Source organism: Chiloscyllium plagiosum, chromosome 3 (genome assembly GCF_004010195.1).
Source record: "Chiloscyllium plagiosum isolate BGI_BamShark_2017 chromosome 3, ASM401019v2, whole genome shotgun sequence".
Lineage (NCBI taxonomy): Eukaryota > Metazoa > Chordata > Chondrichthyes > Orectolobiformes > Hemiscylliidae > Chiloscyllium > Chiloscyllium plagiosum.
The window spans coordinates 114312668-114328654 of record NC_057712.1 but is presented as its reverse complement, the minus strand read 5'-3'; the positions used below and the strand labels follow the sequence as shown (position 1 = coordinate 114328654).

At 47.5% G+C, this 15987-nt stretch overlaps 1 protein-coding gene across 1 annotated transcript in view; it reads right to left on the bottom strand.

Annotated features, from left to right (window-relative positions):
* The window catches only part of LOC122540042 (sodium-dependent glucose transporter 1-like), a 27067-nt gene extending 11623 nt beyond the window's left edge, over positions 1-15444 (bottom strand). The window contains exons 1-2 of the mRNA XM_043675371.1: positions 14842-15444; positions 591-759 (exon numbers count right to left, since the gene is read on the bottom strand). Of these exons, the coding sequence (XP_043531306.1) occupies positions 591-759; positions 14842-15105 (433 nt within the window). The 5' untranslated portion in view covers positions 15106-15444. The remainder of the gene's footprint in view (positions 1-590; positions 760-14841) is intronic.
* Between the last annotated feature and the right edge of the window lie 543 nt (positions 15445-15987).

Sequence of the window (15987 nt, the reverse complement as noted above, 5' to 3'; positions counted from 1 at the left end):
AGTGCAGCCTGACATTGAAGTCACTGCCTGCCAGTATCTCACTGACAGTGATCAGCAGGAAGCTCTGCGTCTCTCCTACTGGCTGCGGCCAACTCCGCAGATTCACTCAAACCAGCAGAAATGCTCCGCTTGGCCGGATGTTGGGGCTTTCCTGGGAGGGTGCGGGGTCATGGTGTAATTTAGTTGGCTCCCCTTTCTCTTTCTGTCAAGGCAGTAAGCCAGAGGCTTTGGAGGGAATGGATTTGAACAATCAGGAATGGCATGTTAGTCAGCACAGTCAGTGGCAAGGGGCACTGCAAGAAAGTTACAGTTTCCTTTCACACTATTAAACTGACTTCAATTGAAAAGTTATTTCCTTTGTACATGAATAAGTCTGTCTAAAGGATGTAATGTTCTAATAAGGAAAACCCTACAGAAACTAATTCTGCTTTCAACATGCACTTGTATGCGAATCAGTGTTTCATTTTTAGCCCATTTTAGAAACACCACCACAACATTAAGTGAGGATGTACTACACTCCTTTTGAGTTCAGACTGTAGTCACTTCACATCACTCTCTGTTAAATCTACAGCTGGATAGGTTGAACTTACCAATTAACAAGTGGGGATTTGTGCAATCAAACAGTATCCCACCAATCAGTGAGCCTCCCACATAGCCCAGCGATCGGCCCACAAAGATGTAGGAGATTTCACTTATATTTTTGTCGACATTAGTTGCGAGTTCTTTAAATGTAGGTCCCAAAATAGCAATGCTCATCCCCTGAGAGAGAGAAAATAAAATAAGAATCACTAAACAGTGTAAGTGACAGATAACACAATTTAAATGGATTTCAAGCAGCAGCATTAAGCAGATTGTTCCTGGATCTATTATCTTCCACTTCACAAGGATCTTGTAATCTTCCACAGGGCCTGCTAGTGCCAAGAGGCTAAGTACCAATGAGCTGTTTGCCAAGTTCCTGAGGTGCTCAGAAAAGAAAATTCCACTTTTTGGATCCAGATCAGAAGCAGGGATGCCAACCAGTTTTCCCTGGCTTGCCAATGGAGCCCCAAGGGGGACCTCAGTCTTACCAGCAAACAGGCTTAATCAGCACAACCCCCAGGAGTGAAGCCTTCAATGTGCCATATCGTCAAGGAAGTCACCACAGCAGTCCAACTTTCATTTCTTTCAACATAATTTAAGAGGAAATGGAGAGACTGTTTAGCATCAGCTAGAAAACTGACATCAGTGAAACATTCGCCTGTATTTAAAGTATCATGCTTTAGAAAGGATAATAAGATCATGGGGAGGGGACCAAGGGTTGTCCACTACAATTGATACCATTTACAGGGAGGAATAGAAGCTGGGATTGTTCTCCTTATAGCACAGGGAAAGGGCTAAGAGAAGTTTTTGAGCTTATAATAATTGTCAAAAGAATGAGGGCTGTTACATTTCGAAAGGCACTATCTGACTGGGGCAGTAGAAGCAGCATCCACAAGAACTTTTCAAATCATAGGGGAATATATTTTTGAAGGGAATACATTTGCATGGCTATGGGAGAATGGTGAGATGTGTGTCCAGACTGAACAACTCTCAGAGTTGGCAAAAGAACAATGGGCTAAATGGTCCCTTTCTCAGGGGTGATCATCTAGTCTGCACCAACTGTGGTTCTTGGCCCGCCTGGTAAGTGGATTGCAATCAGCAGACTTTAGAGACTGCTCAAGTTAAATCAGCCTAGAATAAATTCATGTTTAAGGCAAAAACCAATCTGAAGCATTCATAATCAAAACAAATTAGATTTGATCAACTAAACAATTCTGGCAGATTCAAACATATAACAATTGAGGTTATTAATATTTCAAAGTAAGTTATATAATTACATAGTACCTTTCACTTCCCAAAATTCTCCCAAGTTGCTTAACAGACAATTTACCTTTGAAATGCAGTTACTGTTGTTATTCTGACAAGCACAGCAGCTATGTTGCTAGTTAAGGAGTGACAGACGGTGGAAACCCCATCACCCCTCCATTTTAGATAGTGCCACACATCTGCACTGAAAAAGTGGCACTCCCTCAGTACTGCACTAGAGCAGCAACACAGAACATCAGTTCGAAGTCTGAATTGGTGCTTGAACACAATCTTTTGGATGGAGTGTACTATCACCGAGCTAAGTTGGTAGGAATTAAGACTGATCATTAAGTACACCTACCATCAGAAGCCGAATGTGCAGACTTACCTGAATGCTGCCACTCACTGAGGAAAGATGGCTTGCCCTTTACACTGAAGAATACTCTCTGTTGTGATAGACGCTGCAGCACACAAAACACCAACATTGCCACTGCCACTTCCCCAGGAAAACTGCTTCTATTCAGGTCAGGATCACAATTTTGGAATTTCTCCAAATGATGATTATCAGAGTTAATCGGATTAAACCCTACGTTGGAAAGCAAGCTTTTCACTCAGCAGAATGGGAACTGTTGTCAATAGAGCACATGGTTCTTAAGTTCTCCACACTTCGCTACAATAGATTACACTTGTTTTGGAATGTAGAAAAGTTACAGAAACAAAAGGTGATCATTCAGGCTATTGTATCTGTGCTAGCTTGGCTTTAGGAAATTGGCTGGCCCTTGGCTTTTCAGGTTAGAGCACCTCAGGTGCTGACTTTCTGCTGTTATGGAGGGATGCAGCAGAATTAACAAGTGTTGCCAGATTTACAAGGACCTGTCCTGACCATGGTCCTGCAGGACGGCTTCCCCCCATCTCAAGGCAATTCAAATAAAGTCACTGTGCTACCCCGTGACTGAAATACTAACCTTCCCCAAGTAGCAGAAAATAGCCATCTCCAGCAAGAAAGAATCTAACCCCTGACCCTTGACACTCAACGGCATCATCATCATCACTGAATCCTCCCATGATCAATATCCTGGTGAGGGGGGGAGGGGGTTTCAAGGAGGTGAGAGGAAAAACATTTTCACTCAGAGGGTGGTGAGAATCTGAAACTCTCTGCCTGTAGAGGCAAAAACCCTCACAACATCTAGGCAGCATTTAGATGTATACTTGCAATACCCAGGCATTCAGTGCTGGAAAATGGGATGAGAATAATTAGGTGGTTGTTTTTGACCAGTGCAGACTCAATGAGCTCCGTGCTCTAGACCTCAACACCCATTTAATTCCAGAGCTTTCTAAAAGCTTTGTGTTACCCTCTACATTCCAACCGCCATAAATAATGCAAATCCTAGACCTTATCTTCTCTGTACAAGGTACAATATTCAAGGAGACTCTGAAGAGAAAAAGAGAGCAAGTTTGAAAGACAAGGCAAGCAATATATGACATTAATCTCTGCTGGCGTTATGTACACATTCACCACTCAATACACAACACAGACTTGGCAGCAGTATAGCTGTTATTTGCCTTGCTTGGCCACAACTACAGCTCCTGGATGGTCAGGACTGAAGCAAGAAGTGTCAGGGAACATACCAGAAAGACTCTATCCCTCACACAGTTGGCACTGCACTAGCAATGCTACAACATGATAAATACACAATTAGTTAGTGTAGAAATTATAAGGATAAGTACTGCTAGAGATTGCTGGTAAAATCAGCCAAATCAGTCACCATTTCAAATTAACTAAAAAGCAACTTTGGAAACGATGAGATGGAAAACTGAGTGAAATTAACAGGTGAAATCAAGCTCAATAACACTAGCCTCGCGTCATCTTCAAATCAGCCAGCTGATACCCCAGCAGAGATTAACTCAGCAGTGACGGCAAACTAGACCAAACTCCTTCTCATACGTATGTCTTTGTGCCTCTTATGCAGGATCATAAAACCATGAGGCGCAAGAGCAGAAAAAGGCCATTCAGCCCATCAAGAGTTCCCTGCCATTCAATAAGATTATGGTTGATCTGCCTTTTCCCCATTACCCTCGATTGCCTTACTGACTAAAAACTGGTCTATCATAGCCTTGCACATACTTAATGACCCAGCCACAACAGCCCTCAGTGGTAAAGCATTCCACAGATTCATGACCCTCAGAATAGAAATTCCTCCTCATTTGTCATAAATGTACAATCCCTTCTCTAAGATTATGCCATCCTCTTTTCCTTTCTACCACCATAGCCCACTATGTTTCAATGAGTGCTTTTTGGCTAATAAAGTCACTCTGGGAACCATATAATAAACAGCCATTCAAGATTCCAGCAGAAGGACTATTCAAAACCCACGCTCAGAGACTAGAATCCCTACAGTGTGAAAACAGGCCTTCGGCCCAACAAATCCACACCGACCCTCCAAAGAGTAACCCACCCAGACCCATTCCCCGACCCTATAATTTACCCCTGACTAATGCACCTGACATAGACATCCCTGAACACTATGGGCAATTTAGCACGGCCGATTCACTAATCTGCACATCCCTGGACTGTGGGAGGAAACTGGAACACTCAAAGGAAACCCACGCAAATACAGGGAGAACGTGCAAACTCCAAGCAGGCAGTTTCCCAAAGGCTGGAGTAAAACTTGGGTTCCTAGCGCCGTGAGGCAGCAGTATTAACCACTAAGCTACCTTACCACCCCCAATGTACAGGAACACAACGTAAAACTGCAACCTGCTGACTACCAGAGTGCTTGGTAAGTACCTAATCTCACCAAGGGGCTAAGGCTTGAGACAAGGGTGCAGGGGATGGACAACTGGCCTGTTTTCAAAGTAAAGTAAGCTGAAGGGACAAGCAGATCAGCGGAAAACATCAATGAAAGTGCTGTGGGTCAGTGAATGCAACAAGCAAGAAATGTTCAAGCCTTTTTCTCAGCAGGAATCCAAGGCCAACAGCAGAGTCAGGATGAACAAACCTATTCCTCTCCTTGTTCCATTCCTCTGCCAGTTACAACAAAGCTTGGATTTAAAAAGGAAGGTGATACTGAATGTTTTATTTCTGTAAAGCTCAGGGTCAGAAACAGGTCAACCCAGTGACAGATAAAGAACTAGTTTATGAAAACAAACTTGTTTAAGCATAGCTGTGAGGATTATTAACAATATGTAACCAAAGACTTAAAATGTACAAATAGATACAACTACCTTTCTTGTAAAATAACACAGACACACAACCTGCAAGTCTGGGAAAAATAGAAAAACTCTGCAGATTGCTATCTTTTAAAGTGCTTCCGCCATGTAACAGATAGATTCAGATAAACATTATAATCACAGATAGATTCAGATAAACAACATATTCACTGACTGTCCAAATGTTAGTCTGTCACCAAAACAACTATTGTCCTGGATGGTTAGAATATCTGGGCGGCATGGACGAGTTGGACCAAAGGGTCTGTTTCTGTGCTGGGCATCTCTATGACTCCATGTGATGTGAACATTATTATCCATAACTAATCACCCTGGAGAGGGTGGTGGTGAACTGCTGCCACCTTTGGGCTGCTGAGACACCACTGCCCTGTTAGTAAGGGAGGTGCAGAATTTTGACTCTACAGAAGTGATGGTATACATGATATTGTTCACGTCAAGATGCTCTGGGGCTTGGAAAGGAACTTGCAGGTGACAGTGTTCCTTACAGCTTCTAACCTTTTCCTTCTAGCTAGTAAAGGTGGTGGATTTAGAAGATACTAACAAAGGAGACTGGGTGAACTATGGGTTAATGGGTAAAGAGAGTAAATGTTAGCGATGGGACGCCAATGAGGTGACTTCTGGAATCGTTTACGGTGGGTTGACAATGCTTTACCAGAGACAGGTACGGCTGGTTGACAATGCTTTACCAGAGACAGGTATGGCTGGTTGACAATGCTTTACCAGAGACAGGTACGGCTGGTCGACAATGCTTTACCAGAGACAGGTATGGCTGGTCGACAATGCTTTACCAGAGACAGGTACGGCTGGTCGACAATGCTTTACCAGAGACAGGTACGGCTGGTCGACAATGCTTTACCAGAGCTGAAAATGTGTGGTCGACAATGCTTTACCAGAGACAGGTACGGCTGGTCGACAATGCTTTACCAGAGACAGGTACGGCTGGTCGACAATGCTTTACCAGAGACAGGTACGGCTGGTCGACAATGCTTTACCAGAGACAGGTACGGCTGGTCGACAATGCTTTACCAGAGACAGGTACGGCTGGTCGACAATGCTTTACCAGAGACAGGTACGGCTGGTCGACAATGCTTTACCAGAGACAGGTACGGCTGGTCGACAATGCTTTACCAGAGACAGGTACGGCTGGTCGACAATGCTTTACCAGAGACAGGTACGGCTGGTCGACAATGCTTTACCAGAGACAGGTACGGCTGGTCGACAATGCTTTACCAGAGACAGGTACGGCTGGTCGACAATGCTTTACCAGAGACAGGTACGGCTGGTCGACAATGCTTTACCAGAGACAGGTACGGCTGGTCGACAATGCTTTACCAGAGACAGGTACGGCTGGTCGACAATGCTTTACCAGAGACAGGTACGGCTGGTCGACAATGCTTTACCAGAGACAGGTACGGCTGGTCGACAATGCTTTACCAGAGACAGGTACGGCTGGTCGACAATGCTTTACCAGAGACAGGTACGGCTGGTCGACAATGCTTTACCAGAGACAGGTACGGCTGGTCGACAATGCTTTACCAGAGACAGGTACGGCTGGTCGACAATGCTTTACCAGAGACAGGTACGGCTGGTCGACAATGCTTTACCAGAGACAGGTACGGCTGGTCGACAATGCTTTACCAGAGACAGGTACGGCTGGTCGACAATGCTTTACCAGAGACAGGTACGGCTGGTCGACAATGCTTTACCAGAGACAGGTACGGCTGGTCGACAATGCTTTACCAGAGACAGGTACGGCTGGTCGACAATGCTTTACCAGAGACAGGTACGGCTGGTCGACAATGCTTTACCAGAGACAGGTACGGCTGGTCGACAATGCTTTACCAGAGACAGGTACGGCTGGTCGACAATGCTTTACCAGAGACAGGTACGGCTGGTCGACAATGCTTTACCAGAGACAGGTACGGCTGGTCGACAATGCTTTACCAGAGACAGGTACGGCTGGTCGACAATGCTTTACCAGAGACAGGTACGGCTGGTCGACAATGCTTTACCAGAGACAGGTACGGCTGGTCGACAATGCTTTACCAGAGACAGGTACGGCTGGTCGACAATGCTTTACCAGAGACAGGTACGGCTGGTCGACAATGCTTTACCAGAGACAGGTACGGCTGGTCGACAATGCTTTACCAGAGACAGGTACGGCTGGTCGACAATGCTTTACCAGAGACAGGTACGGCTGGTCGACAATGCTTTACCAGAGACAGGTACGGCTGGTCGACAATGCTTTACCAGAGACAGGTACGGCTGGTCGACAATGCTTTACCAGAGACAGGTACGGCTGGTCGACAATGCTTTACCAGAGACAGGTACGGCTGGTCGACAATGCTTTACCAGAGACAGGTACGGCTGGTCGACAATGCTTTACCAGAGACAGGTACGGCTGGTCGACAATGCTTTACCAGAGACAGGTACGGCTGGTCGACAATGCTTTACCAGAGACAGGTACGGCTGGTCGACAATGCTTTACCAGAGACAGGTACGGCTGGTCGACAATGCTTTACCAGAGACAGGTACGGCTGGTCGACAATGCTTTACCAGAGACAGGTACGGCTGGTCGACAATGCTTTACCAGAGACAGGTACGGCTGGTCGACAATGCTTTACCAGAGACAGGTACGGCTGGTCGACAATGCTTTACCAGAGACAGGTACGGCTGGTCGACAATGCTTTACCAGAGACAGGTACGGCTGGTCGACAATGCTTTACCAGAGACAGGTACGGCTGGTCGACAATGCTTTACCAGAGACAGGTACGGCTGGTCGACAATGCTTTACCAGAGACAGGTACGGCTGGTCGACAATGCTTTACCAGAGACAGGTACGGCTGGTCGACAATGCTTTACCAGAGACAGGTACGGCTGGTCGACAATGCTTTACCAGAGACAGGTACGGCTGGTCGACAATGCTTTACCAGAGACAGGTACGGCTGGTCGACAATGCTTTACCAGAGACAGGTACGGCTGGTCGACAATGCTTTACCAGAGACAGGTACGGCTGGTCGACAATGCTTTACCAGAGACAGGTACGGCTGGTCGACAATGCTTTACCAGAGACAGGTACGGCTGGTCGACAATGCTTTACCAGAGACAGGTACGGCTGGTCGACAATGCTTTACCAGAGACAGGTACGGCTGGTCGACAATGCTTTACCAGAGACAGGTACGGCTGGTCGACAATGCTTTACCAGAGACAGGTACGGCTGGTCGACAATGCTTTACCAGAGACAGGTACGGCTGGTCGACAATGCTTTACCAGAGACAGGTACGGCTGGTCGACAATGCTTTACCAGAGACAGGTACGGCTGGTCGACAATGCTTTACCAGAGACAGGTACGGCTGGTCGACAATGCTTTACCAGAGACAGGTACGGCTGGTCGACAATGCTTTACCAGAGACAGGTACGGCTGGTCGACAATGCTTTACCAGAGACAGGTACGGCTGGTCGACAATGCTTTACCAGAGACAGGTACGGCTGGTCGACAATGCTTTACCAGAGACAGGTACGGCTGGTCGACAATGCTTTACCAGAGACAGGTACGGCTGGTCGACAATGCTTTACCAGAGACAGGTACGGCTGGTCGACAATGCTTTACCAGAGACAGGTACGGCTGGTCGACAATGCTTTACCAGAGACAGGTACGGCTGGTCGACAATGCTTTACCAGAGACAGGTACGGCTGGTCGACAATGCTTTACCAGAGACAGGTACGGCTGGTCGACAATGCTTTACCAGAGACAGGTACGGCTGGTCGACAATGCTTTACCAGAGACAGGTACGGCTGGTCGACAATGCTTTACCAGAGACAGGTACGGCTGGTCGACAATGCTTTACCAGAGACAGGTACGGCTGGTCGACAATGCTTTACCAGAGACAGGTACGGCTGGTCGACAATGCTTTACCAGAGACAGGTACGGCTGGTCGACAATGCTTTACCAGAGACAGGTACGGCTGGTCGACAATGCTTTACCAGAGACAGGTACGGCTGGTCGACAATGCTTTACCAGAGACAGGTACGGCTGGTCGACAATGCTTTACCAGAGACAGGTACGGCTGGTCGACAATGCTTTACCAGAGACAGGTACGGCTGGTCGACAATGCTTTACCAGAGACAGGTACGGCTGGTCGACAATGCTTTACCAGAGACAGGTACGGCTGGTCGACAATGCTTTACCAGAGACAGGTACGGCTGGTCGACAATGCTTTACCAGAGACAGGTACGGCTGGTCGACAATGCTTTACCAGAGACAGGTACGGCTGGTCGACAATGCTTTACCAGAGACAGGTACGGCTGGTCGACAATGCTTTACCAGAGACAGGTACGGCTGGTCGACAATGCTTTACCAGAGACAGGTACGGCTGGTCGACAATGCTTTACCAGAGACAGGTACGGCTGGTCGACAATGCTTTACCAGAGACAGGTACGGCTGGTCGACAATGCTTTACCAGAGACAGGTACGGCTGGTCGACAATGCTTTACCAGAGACAGGTACGGCTGGTCGACAATGCTTTACCAGAGACAGGTACGGCTGGTCGACAATGCTTTACCAGAGACAGGTACGGCTGGTCGACAATGCTTTACCAGAGACAGGTACGGCTGGTCGACAATGCTTTACCAGAGACAGGTACGGCTGGTCGACAATGCTTTACCAGAGACAGGTACGGCTGGTCGACAATGCTTTACCAGAGACAGGTACGGCTGGTCGACAATGCTTTACCAGAGACAGGTACGGCTGGTCGACAATGCTTTACCAGAGACAGGTACGGCTGGTCGACAATGCTTTACCAGAGACAGGTACGGCTGGTCGACAATGCTTTACCAGAGACAGGTACGGCTGGTCGACAATGCTTTACCAGAGACAGGTACGGCTGGTCGACAATGCTTTACCAGAGACAGGTACCACCCCAGTCTGACCTATCACCCTCACCTTGACCTCCTTCCACCTATCGCATTTCCAACGCCCCTCCCCCAAGTCCCTCCTCCTTACCTTTTATCTTAGCCTGCTGGACACACTTTCGTCATTCCTGAAGAAGGGCTTATTCCCGAAACGTCGAGTCTCCTGCTCCTTGGATGCTGCCTGACCTGCTGCGCTTTTCCAGCAACACATTTTCAGCTCTGATCTCCAGCATCTGCAGTCCTCCCTTTCTCCTCAATGCTTTACCAGAGACAGGTACGGCTGGTTGACAATGCTTTACCAGAGACAGGTACGGCTGGTTGACAATGCTTTACCAGAGACAGTGGTGCAGATTTTGAATTCTCCTTTAGGAATCCTCTTCTCACATTGATAACAAGGATGGCAAAGAAAAGAGCAAGAGAGGCAAATTACCCTGTCTGAGGGGGTGTGTTCACATCTAATTTTGTTTTTAGTTCATAAACTGGGTCACGTGCCCTCTCTCTGAAAACACAGTAAACTTGACGTCTCTACCCAAGCAGGTAAAAGTGAGGACTGCAGATGCTGGAAGTTAGAGTCGAGAGTGTGGTGCTGGAAAAGCTCAGCAGGTCAGGCAGCATCCAAGGAGCAGGAAAATCCCCGTTTCGGGCAAAAGCCCTTCATCAGGAATGAGGCTGGGAGCCTCGGGGGTGGAGAGATAAATGGGAGGGGCTGGGGGGAAATTAGCTGAGAATGCAATAGGTGGAAGGAGGTGGGGGTAAAGGTGATAGGTCAGAGGGGATGGTGGAGCAGATAGGTTGGAAGGAAGATTGACAGGTAGGACAGGTCATGAAGGAGGTGCTGAGCTGGAGGGTTAGAACTGGGGCAAGGTGGGGAGTGGGGAAATGAGGAAACTGGTGAAATCCTCGCTATCCAAACAGCTTGTTCTTTGCAAATGCAACATTGTTCTGCTGTAGCCAGTGTTTTGAAAAATTTTCAAAAATGGTCAAAAATTCAACCAATGGTTTCCAAAAAGCGAATCCAATCTAACCAGCTGAAACCACAACCCGCCCATCAGCATTTCTGGGCTGTAATACAGAGTTTTATAAAATCAGCAGAGATATGGATAAGGTGAATGGTAAGTGTCTTTTCCCTCAGGTGAGAGAGTTCAAGACTAAGGGGCATATTTTTAAGTTGAGAGTGAAAAGAATTTAAAATGACAATGGGGAACAACTTTTTTAACACAGAGAGTGGTTCCCAATTGTGGAATGAACTTCCAGAGGAAGTGCTGGGTGCAGGGTACAGTTACAATAGCTAAAACAAATACGTACATGAATAAAAAATATTTGGATGGACAGGGGCCAAGCGCAGGAGGGTGGGACTGGTTTATTTTGGATTATGGTCGGCATGGACCAATGGTTCTGGTTCAATGCTGTATTACTCTATTGGTTCCAGGAACTTTTGTTAGGAAGCTAGATTGGAGAAGCTGGAAGTGTATTTCTAGAAGGAAACGGAGAGAAGATCTGGAGAGGGTACAGAAGAGATTTACCAGGATGTTGCCAGGTGTGGAAGGTTTCAGTTATAAAGAAAGGCTGGATAGGCTGAGACATTTTTTCACTGGAGCGTAGGAGACTGAGAGGCGACCTTATACAAGTTTATAAAATAATGAGAATTATAGATAGAGTAGCTGTCTTTTCCCTAGGATGGGGGATTTCAAGACTGGGGGCACATTTTTAAGGTGAGAGGAGAGAGATTTAAAAAAGACATGAGGGGCAAATATTTTGATACAGCAGGTAGTTCGCATGTGAAATGAACTTCCTGAAGACGTGGTGGATGCAGGTACAATTACAACATTTAAGACATTTGGATAGAGACATGAATAGGAAAGGTTTGGAGGGATAAGGGCCACGGGCAGGCAGGTAGGACTAGTTTAGTTTGAGATTATGTTCAGCATGGCCTGGTTGGACCGAAGGATCTGCTTCTGTGTTGTATGACTCTATGAGAGATCTGGGCAGTGTCAGCAGGGAGAAACTGTTCCTACTTGTGACAGTATCAATCAATCGCAAGAAAGCACAGATTTAGAGTAATTAGCAGGAACGATGAGGAAAAACATTTCCTCAGAACAAGTGGTTAGTCTGTACTGCACTGTCAAGAAGTATGGAGGAGGAAGGTTCAATTGAGACATTTAAAAATGAATGATATGGCCCTTTGAAATGGAACAATATGCAGGCTTATAAGAAAAAGCAAGAGAATGATACAACATTTGGAGAGCTGGTGCAGTGGCAACTCTACCACTGGTTACAGTACATTTAACAATCCTGTGATTAACCACTGTTTCTGTGTGTTTCCTGCCAGTCAGTTTTGTATACATTTTCACCTTACACTTTCAGTCCCCAAGTTCTAACTTTGCTCACCAGTCTATTGTGTGGCACAATATTGAACACAATTTGGAATACCATGTCCAACACAGAACCAGCCTTGTCCTAATCTACTTTCCATTATCCCACCAAAAGGAGATTAGTTAAACATGATTTAACCTGAATAACTCCACAACATATCTGTGGATTGAATACATATTTGTCTCAATGAATGAATTGTGGACAATAATGCAAATGTGACGCCACTGTTTAAAAAAGGAGGTAGACAAAAGATGGGGAATTATAGACGAGTTAGCTTAACTTCTATAGTGGGAATAATGCTCGAGTATATTGTCAAGGAAGAAATAGCAAGGCATTTGGATAGAAATTGTCCCACAGATGCAGTATGGGGTCATGAAGAGCAGGTCGTGTTTAACTAATCTATTGGAATTCTATAAAGACAGTATGAGCACGATGAACAATGGGGACCCAGTAGATGTGGTATATCTAGATTTCCAAAAGGTATTCGACAAGATGCTGCACAAAAGGCTGCTTCATAAGATAAAGTTGCAAGGCGTTACGGGTAATGTACTAGCATGGATAGAAGATTGATTAACCAACAGGATGCAAGAGTAGGGATAAATGAGTGTTTTTCTGGTTGGCAATCAATGACTAGTGGTGTGCCTCAGGGATCATTGTTGGGACTGCAATTATTCACAGTTTACATAGATGATTTGGAGTTGGAGACCATGTGTAGTGTCAAAGTTTGTGGATGACACTAAGGAGAGTGGTACGGCAAAGTGTGCAGAGGACTGTGAGACTTTGCAGAGGGACAGCGATAGTTTAAGTGAGCGGGCATAGGTCTGGTAGATGAAGTACATATGTTAATAAATATGAAGTCATCCATTTTGTTATGAAAAACAAGAAAAATGACTATTACTTGAATTGCAGCATGTTACTATGCAGAGGGACCTGGGTGTCCTTATGCATAACTCATAGAAGGTTGGTCTGCAGATGCAACAGGTAATTATGAAGGCAAATGGAATACTGTCCTTCACTGCTAAAGGGATTGAGGTTAAAGGCAAGGAGGTTATGTTGCAGCTGTACAGGATGCTGGTGAGGCCACACCTGGAGTACTGCGCGCAGTTTTGGTCTCCTTACTTGAGAAAGGATGTACTGGCACTGGAGGGGGTGCAGAGGAGGTTCACTAGGTTGATTTCGGAGTTTAGAGAGTTGCCTTATGAGGAGAGACTGAGTAGACTGGGATTATATTCATTGGAATTCAGAAGATTGAGAGGGGATCTAATAGAAATATATAAAATTATGAAGGGAATAGATGAGATACACATCGAGAGGATGTTTCCACTGGCGGATGAAACTAGGACAGGAGGGCAAAGCCTCAAAATTAGAGGGAGCAGATTTAGGACTGAATTGAGAAGGAACCTCTTCACCCAGAGGGTTGTGAATCTGTGGAATTCCCTGCTCAAAGAAATAGCTGAATCTTCCTCAGTAAATGCTTTTAAAGCTAAGATAGATAATTTTTTGAACAGTAAAGGAATGAAGGGTTATGGTGAGAGGGCGGGTAAGTGTATCTGAGTCCATGAAAAGATCAGCCATGATCTTATTGAACGGCAGAACAGGTTCGAAGGGCCAGACGGCCTACACCTGTTCCTAGTTTTTATGTAAATTGTTGATGAGAGAAGTCCTTGACCTTTACCAACACCACACCGAACATCCTGGCAATCAGCAAACTGCACAGCCCAACCTCTCTGAGGATGCCCACCAACAACAAACTCCCCCTCCCCGTCCCTACCTCCACCCTCCTGGTTTCCCCATCCCCAGGAACCCTAACTGCCTCCTGGGGCCCGGCTGCCCCACCCCCTTACCGCAGATCACTGAACCCCCATTCCCCAAACCCAGGACCACACCCCACCCCTTTGGTCCTCAGAACCATCCCACACCATCCAAGTCCCTCTGACGTCAGGACACCTGCCCCCTTCCTCATCCCCTGAGCTCAGGACTCCCATCATATCTTACCCTGTCCTTTGACCTCAGTACCATCACACCGTCCCGGGTCTCTTTATGTCAGGAACCCAATCCCACATAGACCTTTGACCTCAGGACCCTGCCCCCTGCAGACTCCTGACTTCAGGACCTCCCCCCACAGACCCTTGACCTCAGGACCTCCACTCGCAAACCCATGATGTCAGGAACCCCCGCTCCCCCCCCCCCATCCCTGACCTCAAGACCCCAATCTTTGACCAGAGAAACCCCGCTCCCCCACTGATCCTTGCCCTCAGGACACCCCCGTGGACCCTTGACCTCAGGAATGCAGGACTCGTGACCTCAGTATCCAAACTTGACCCCAGGACCCTTCCGCTCCGAGCCTTGACCTCAGGAACCTTCTCCCCCTGACTCTTGACCTCATGACCTTCTCCCTCTGACCCTTGACCTCAGGATCCTTCTCCCCCTCTGACCCTTGACCTCAGGACCCTTCTCCCCCTCTGACCCTTGACCTCAGGGCCCACTCCCCCTGCCCGCACTCACCAGCCCCAGGAAGGCCCCGCACAGCAGCAAGGTGTCGGCACAGCGGCCTCCCCGCCGTGTGGCCCTTGCCCGTATCACCGTGCCCCCAGACCCAGGCTCGGCCCCGGCCCCGGCCCCGGCCCCGGGCCCGGCCTCCTCCCGCCGCCGCCGGCTCTCGAACAGCGTCTCCTCCTCCTCCTCCTCCGGCAGGCGCTGCAGGGGCCGAGCGAACCGAACCTGCTTCTTCCCCGCGGCCGGCGAGGGGCCCCCGGCTCGGCCCGGCATCACCGCGGCGCCCTGCCCCCGCGGGCGGGTGGCCTGTGACCCAGCTGCCGGCTCTCACACGGTCATCACAAACAGCGGCGGCGGCCTCACAGTGTAATCATGACACCGTCCTCTAGCGGCGCCGCCGAGCACGGCCAGTGCGGTGGCTTAGTGGGTTAGTGCTGCTACCTCACAGCCACAGGGAGCCGGGTTCGACTCCAGTCTCAGCTCACTCTGTACATTCTCCTTGTGTCTGTTTGGGATGTCCTCACACAGTGTGCACGATGGGGGTGGATAGCCAACACGGAAATGCAGGGTGACATGGGCACTTCTGGGTAAGGATGCTCTTCTGAGGGTCATAAGGTGGAGGTGCCAGTGTTACACTGGCTTGGACAAAGTTAAAGATCACCCAACATCAATCACTCAACCACAAAAGGGTAATTAGGGAGAGAATGGCGCCCCTCAAAGATCAGCAAGGCAGATACTAAAGGAGTATTTTGCATCAGTGTTTACTGTGGAGGAGGACATGTAGGGAAATAGATGGTGAGATCTTGAAAAGTGTCCATATTACAGAGGAGGAAGTGCTGGATGTCTTAAAATGCATAAAAATGGATAAATCCCCAGGACCTCATCACGTGTACCATAGAACTCTGTGGGAAGCTAGAGAAGTGATTGTTGGGCCTCTTGCTGAGATATTTGTATCATCTGGAGGTTGGCTAAAGTGGTGCCACTGTTTAAGAAGGGCGGTAAAGACAAGCCAGGGAACTATAGACCAGTGAGCCTGTTGGAGGGAATCCTGAGGGACAGAATGTACATGTATTTGGAAAGGCAAGGATTGATTAGAGATAGTCAACATGGCTTTGTGCATGGGAAATCATGTCACACAAACTTGCTTGAGTTTTT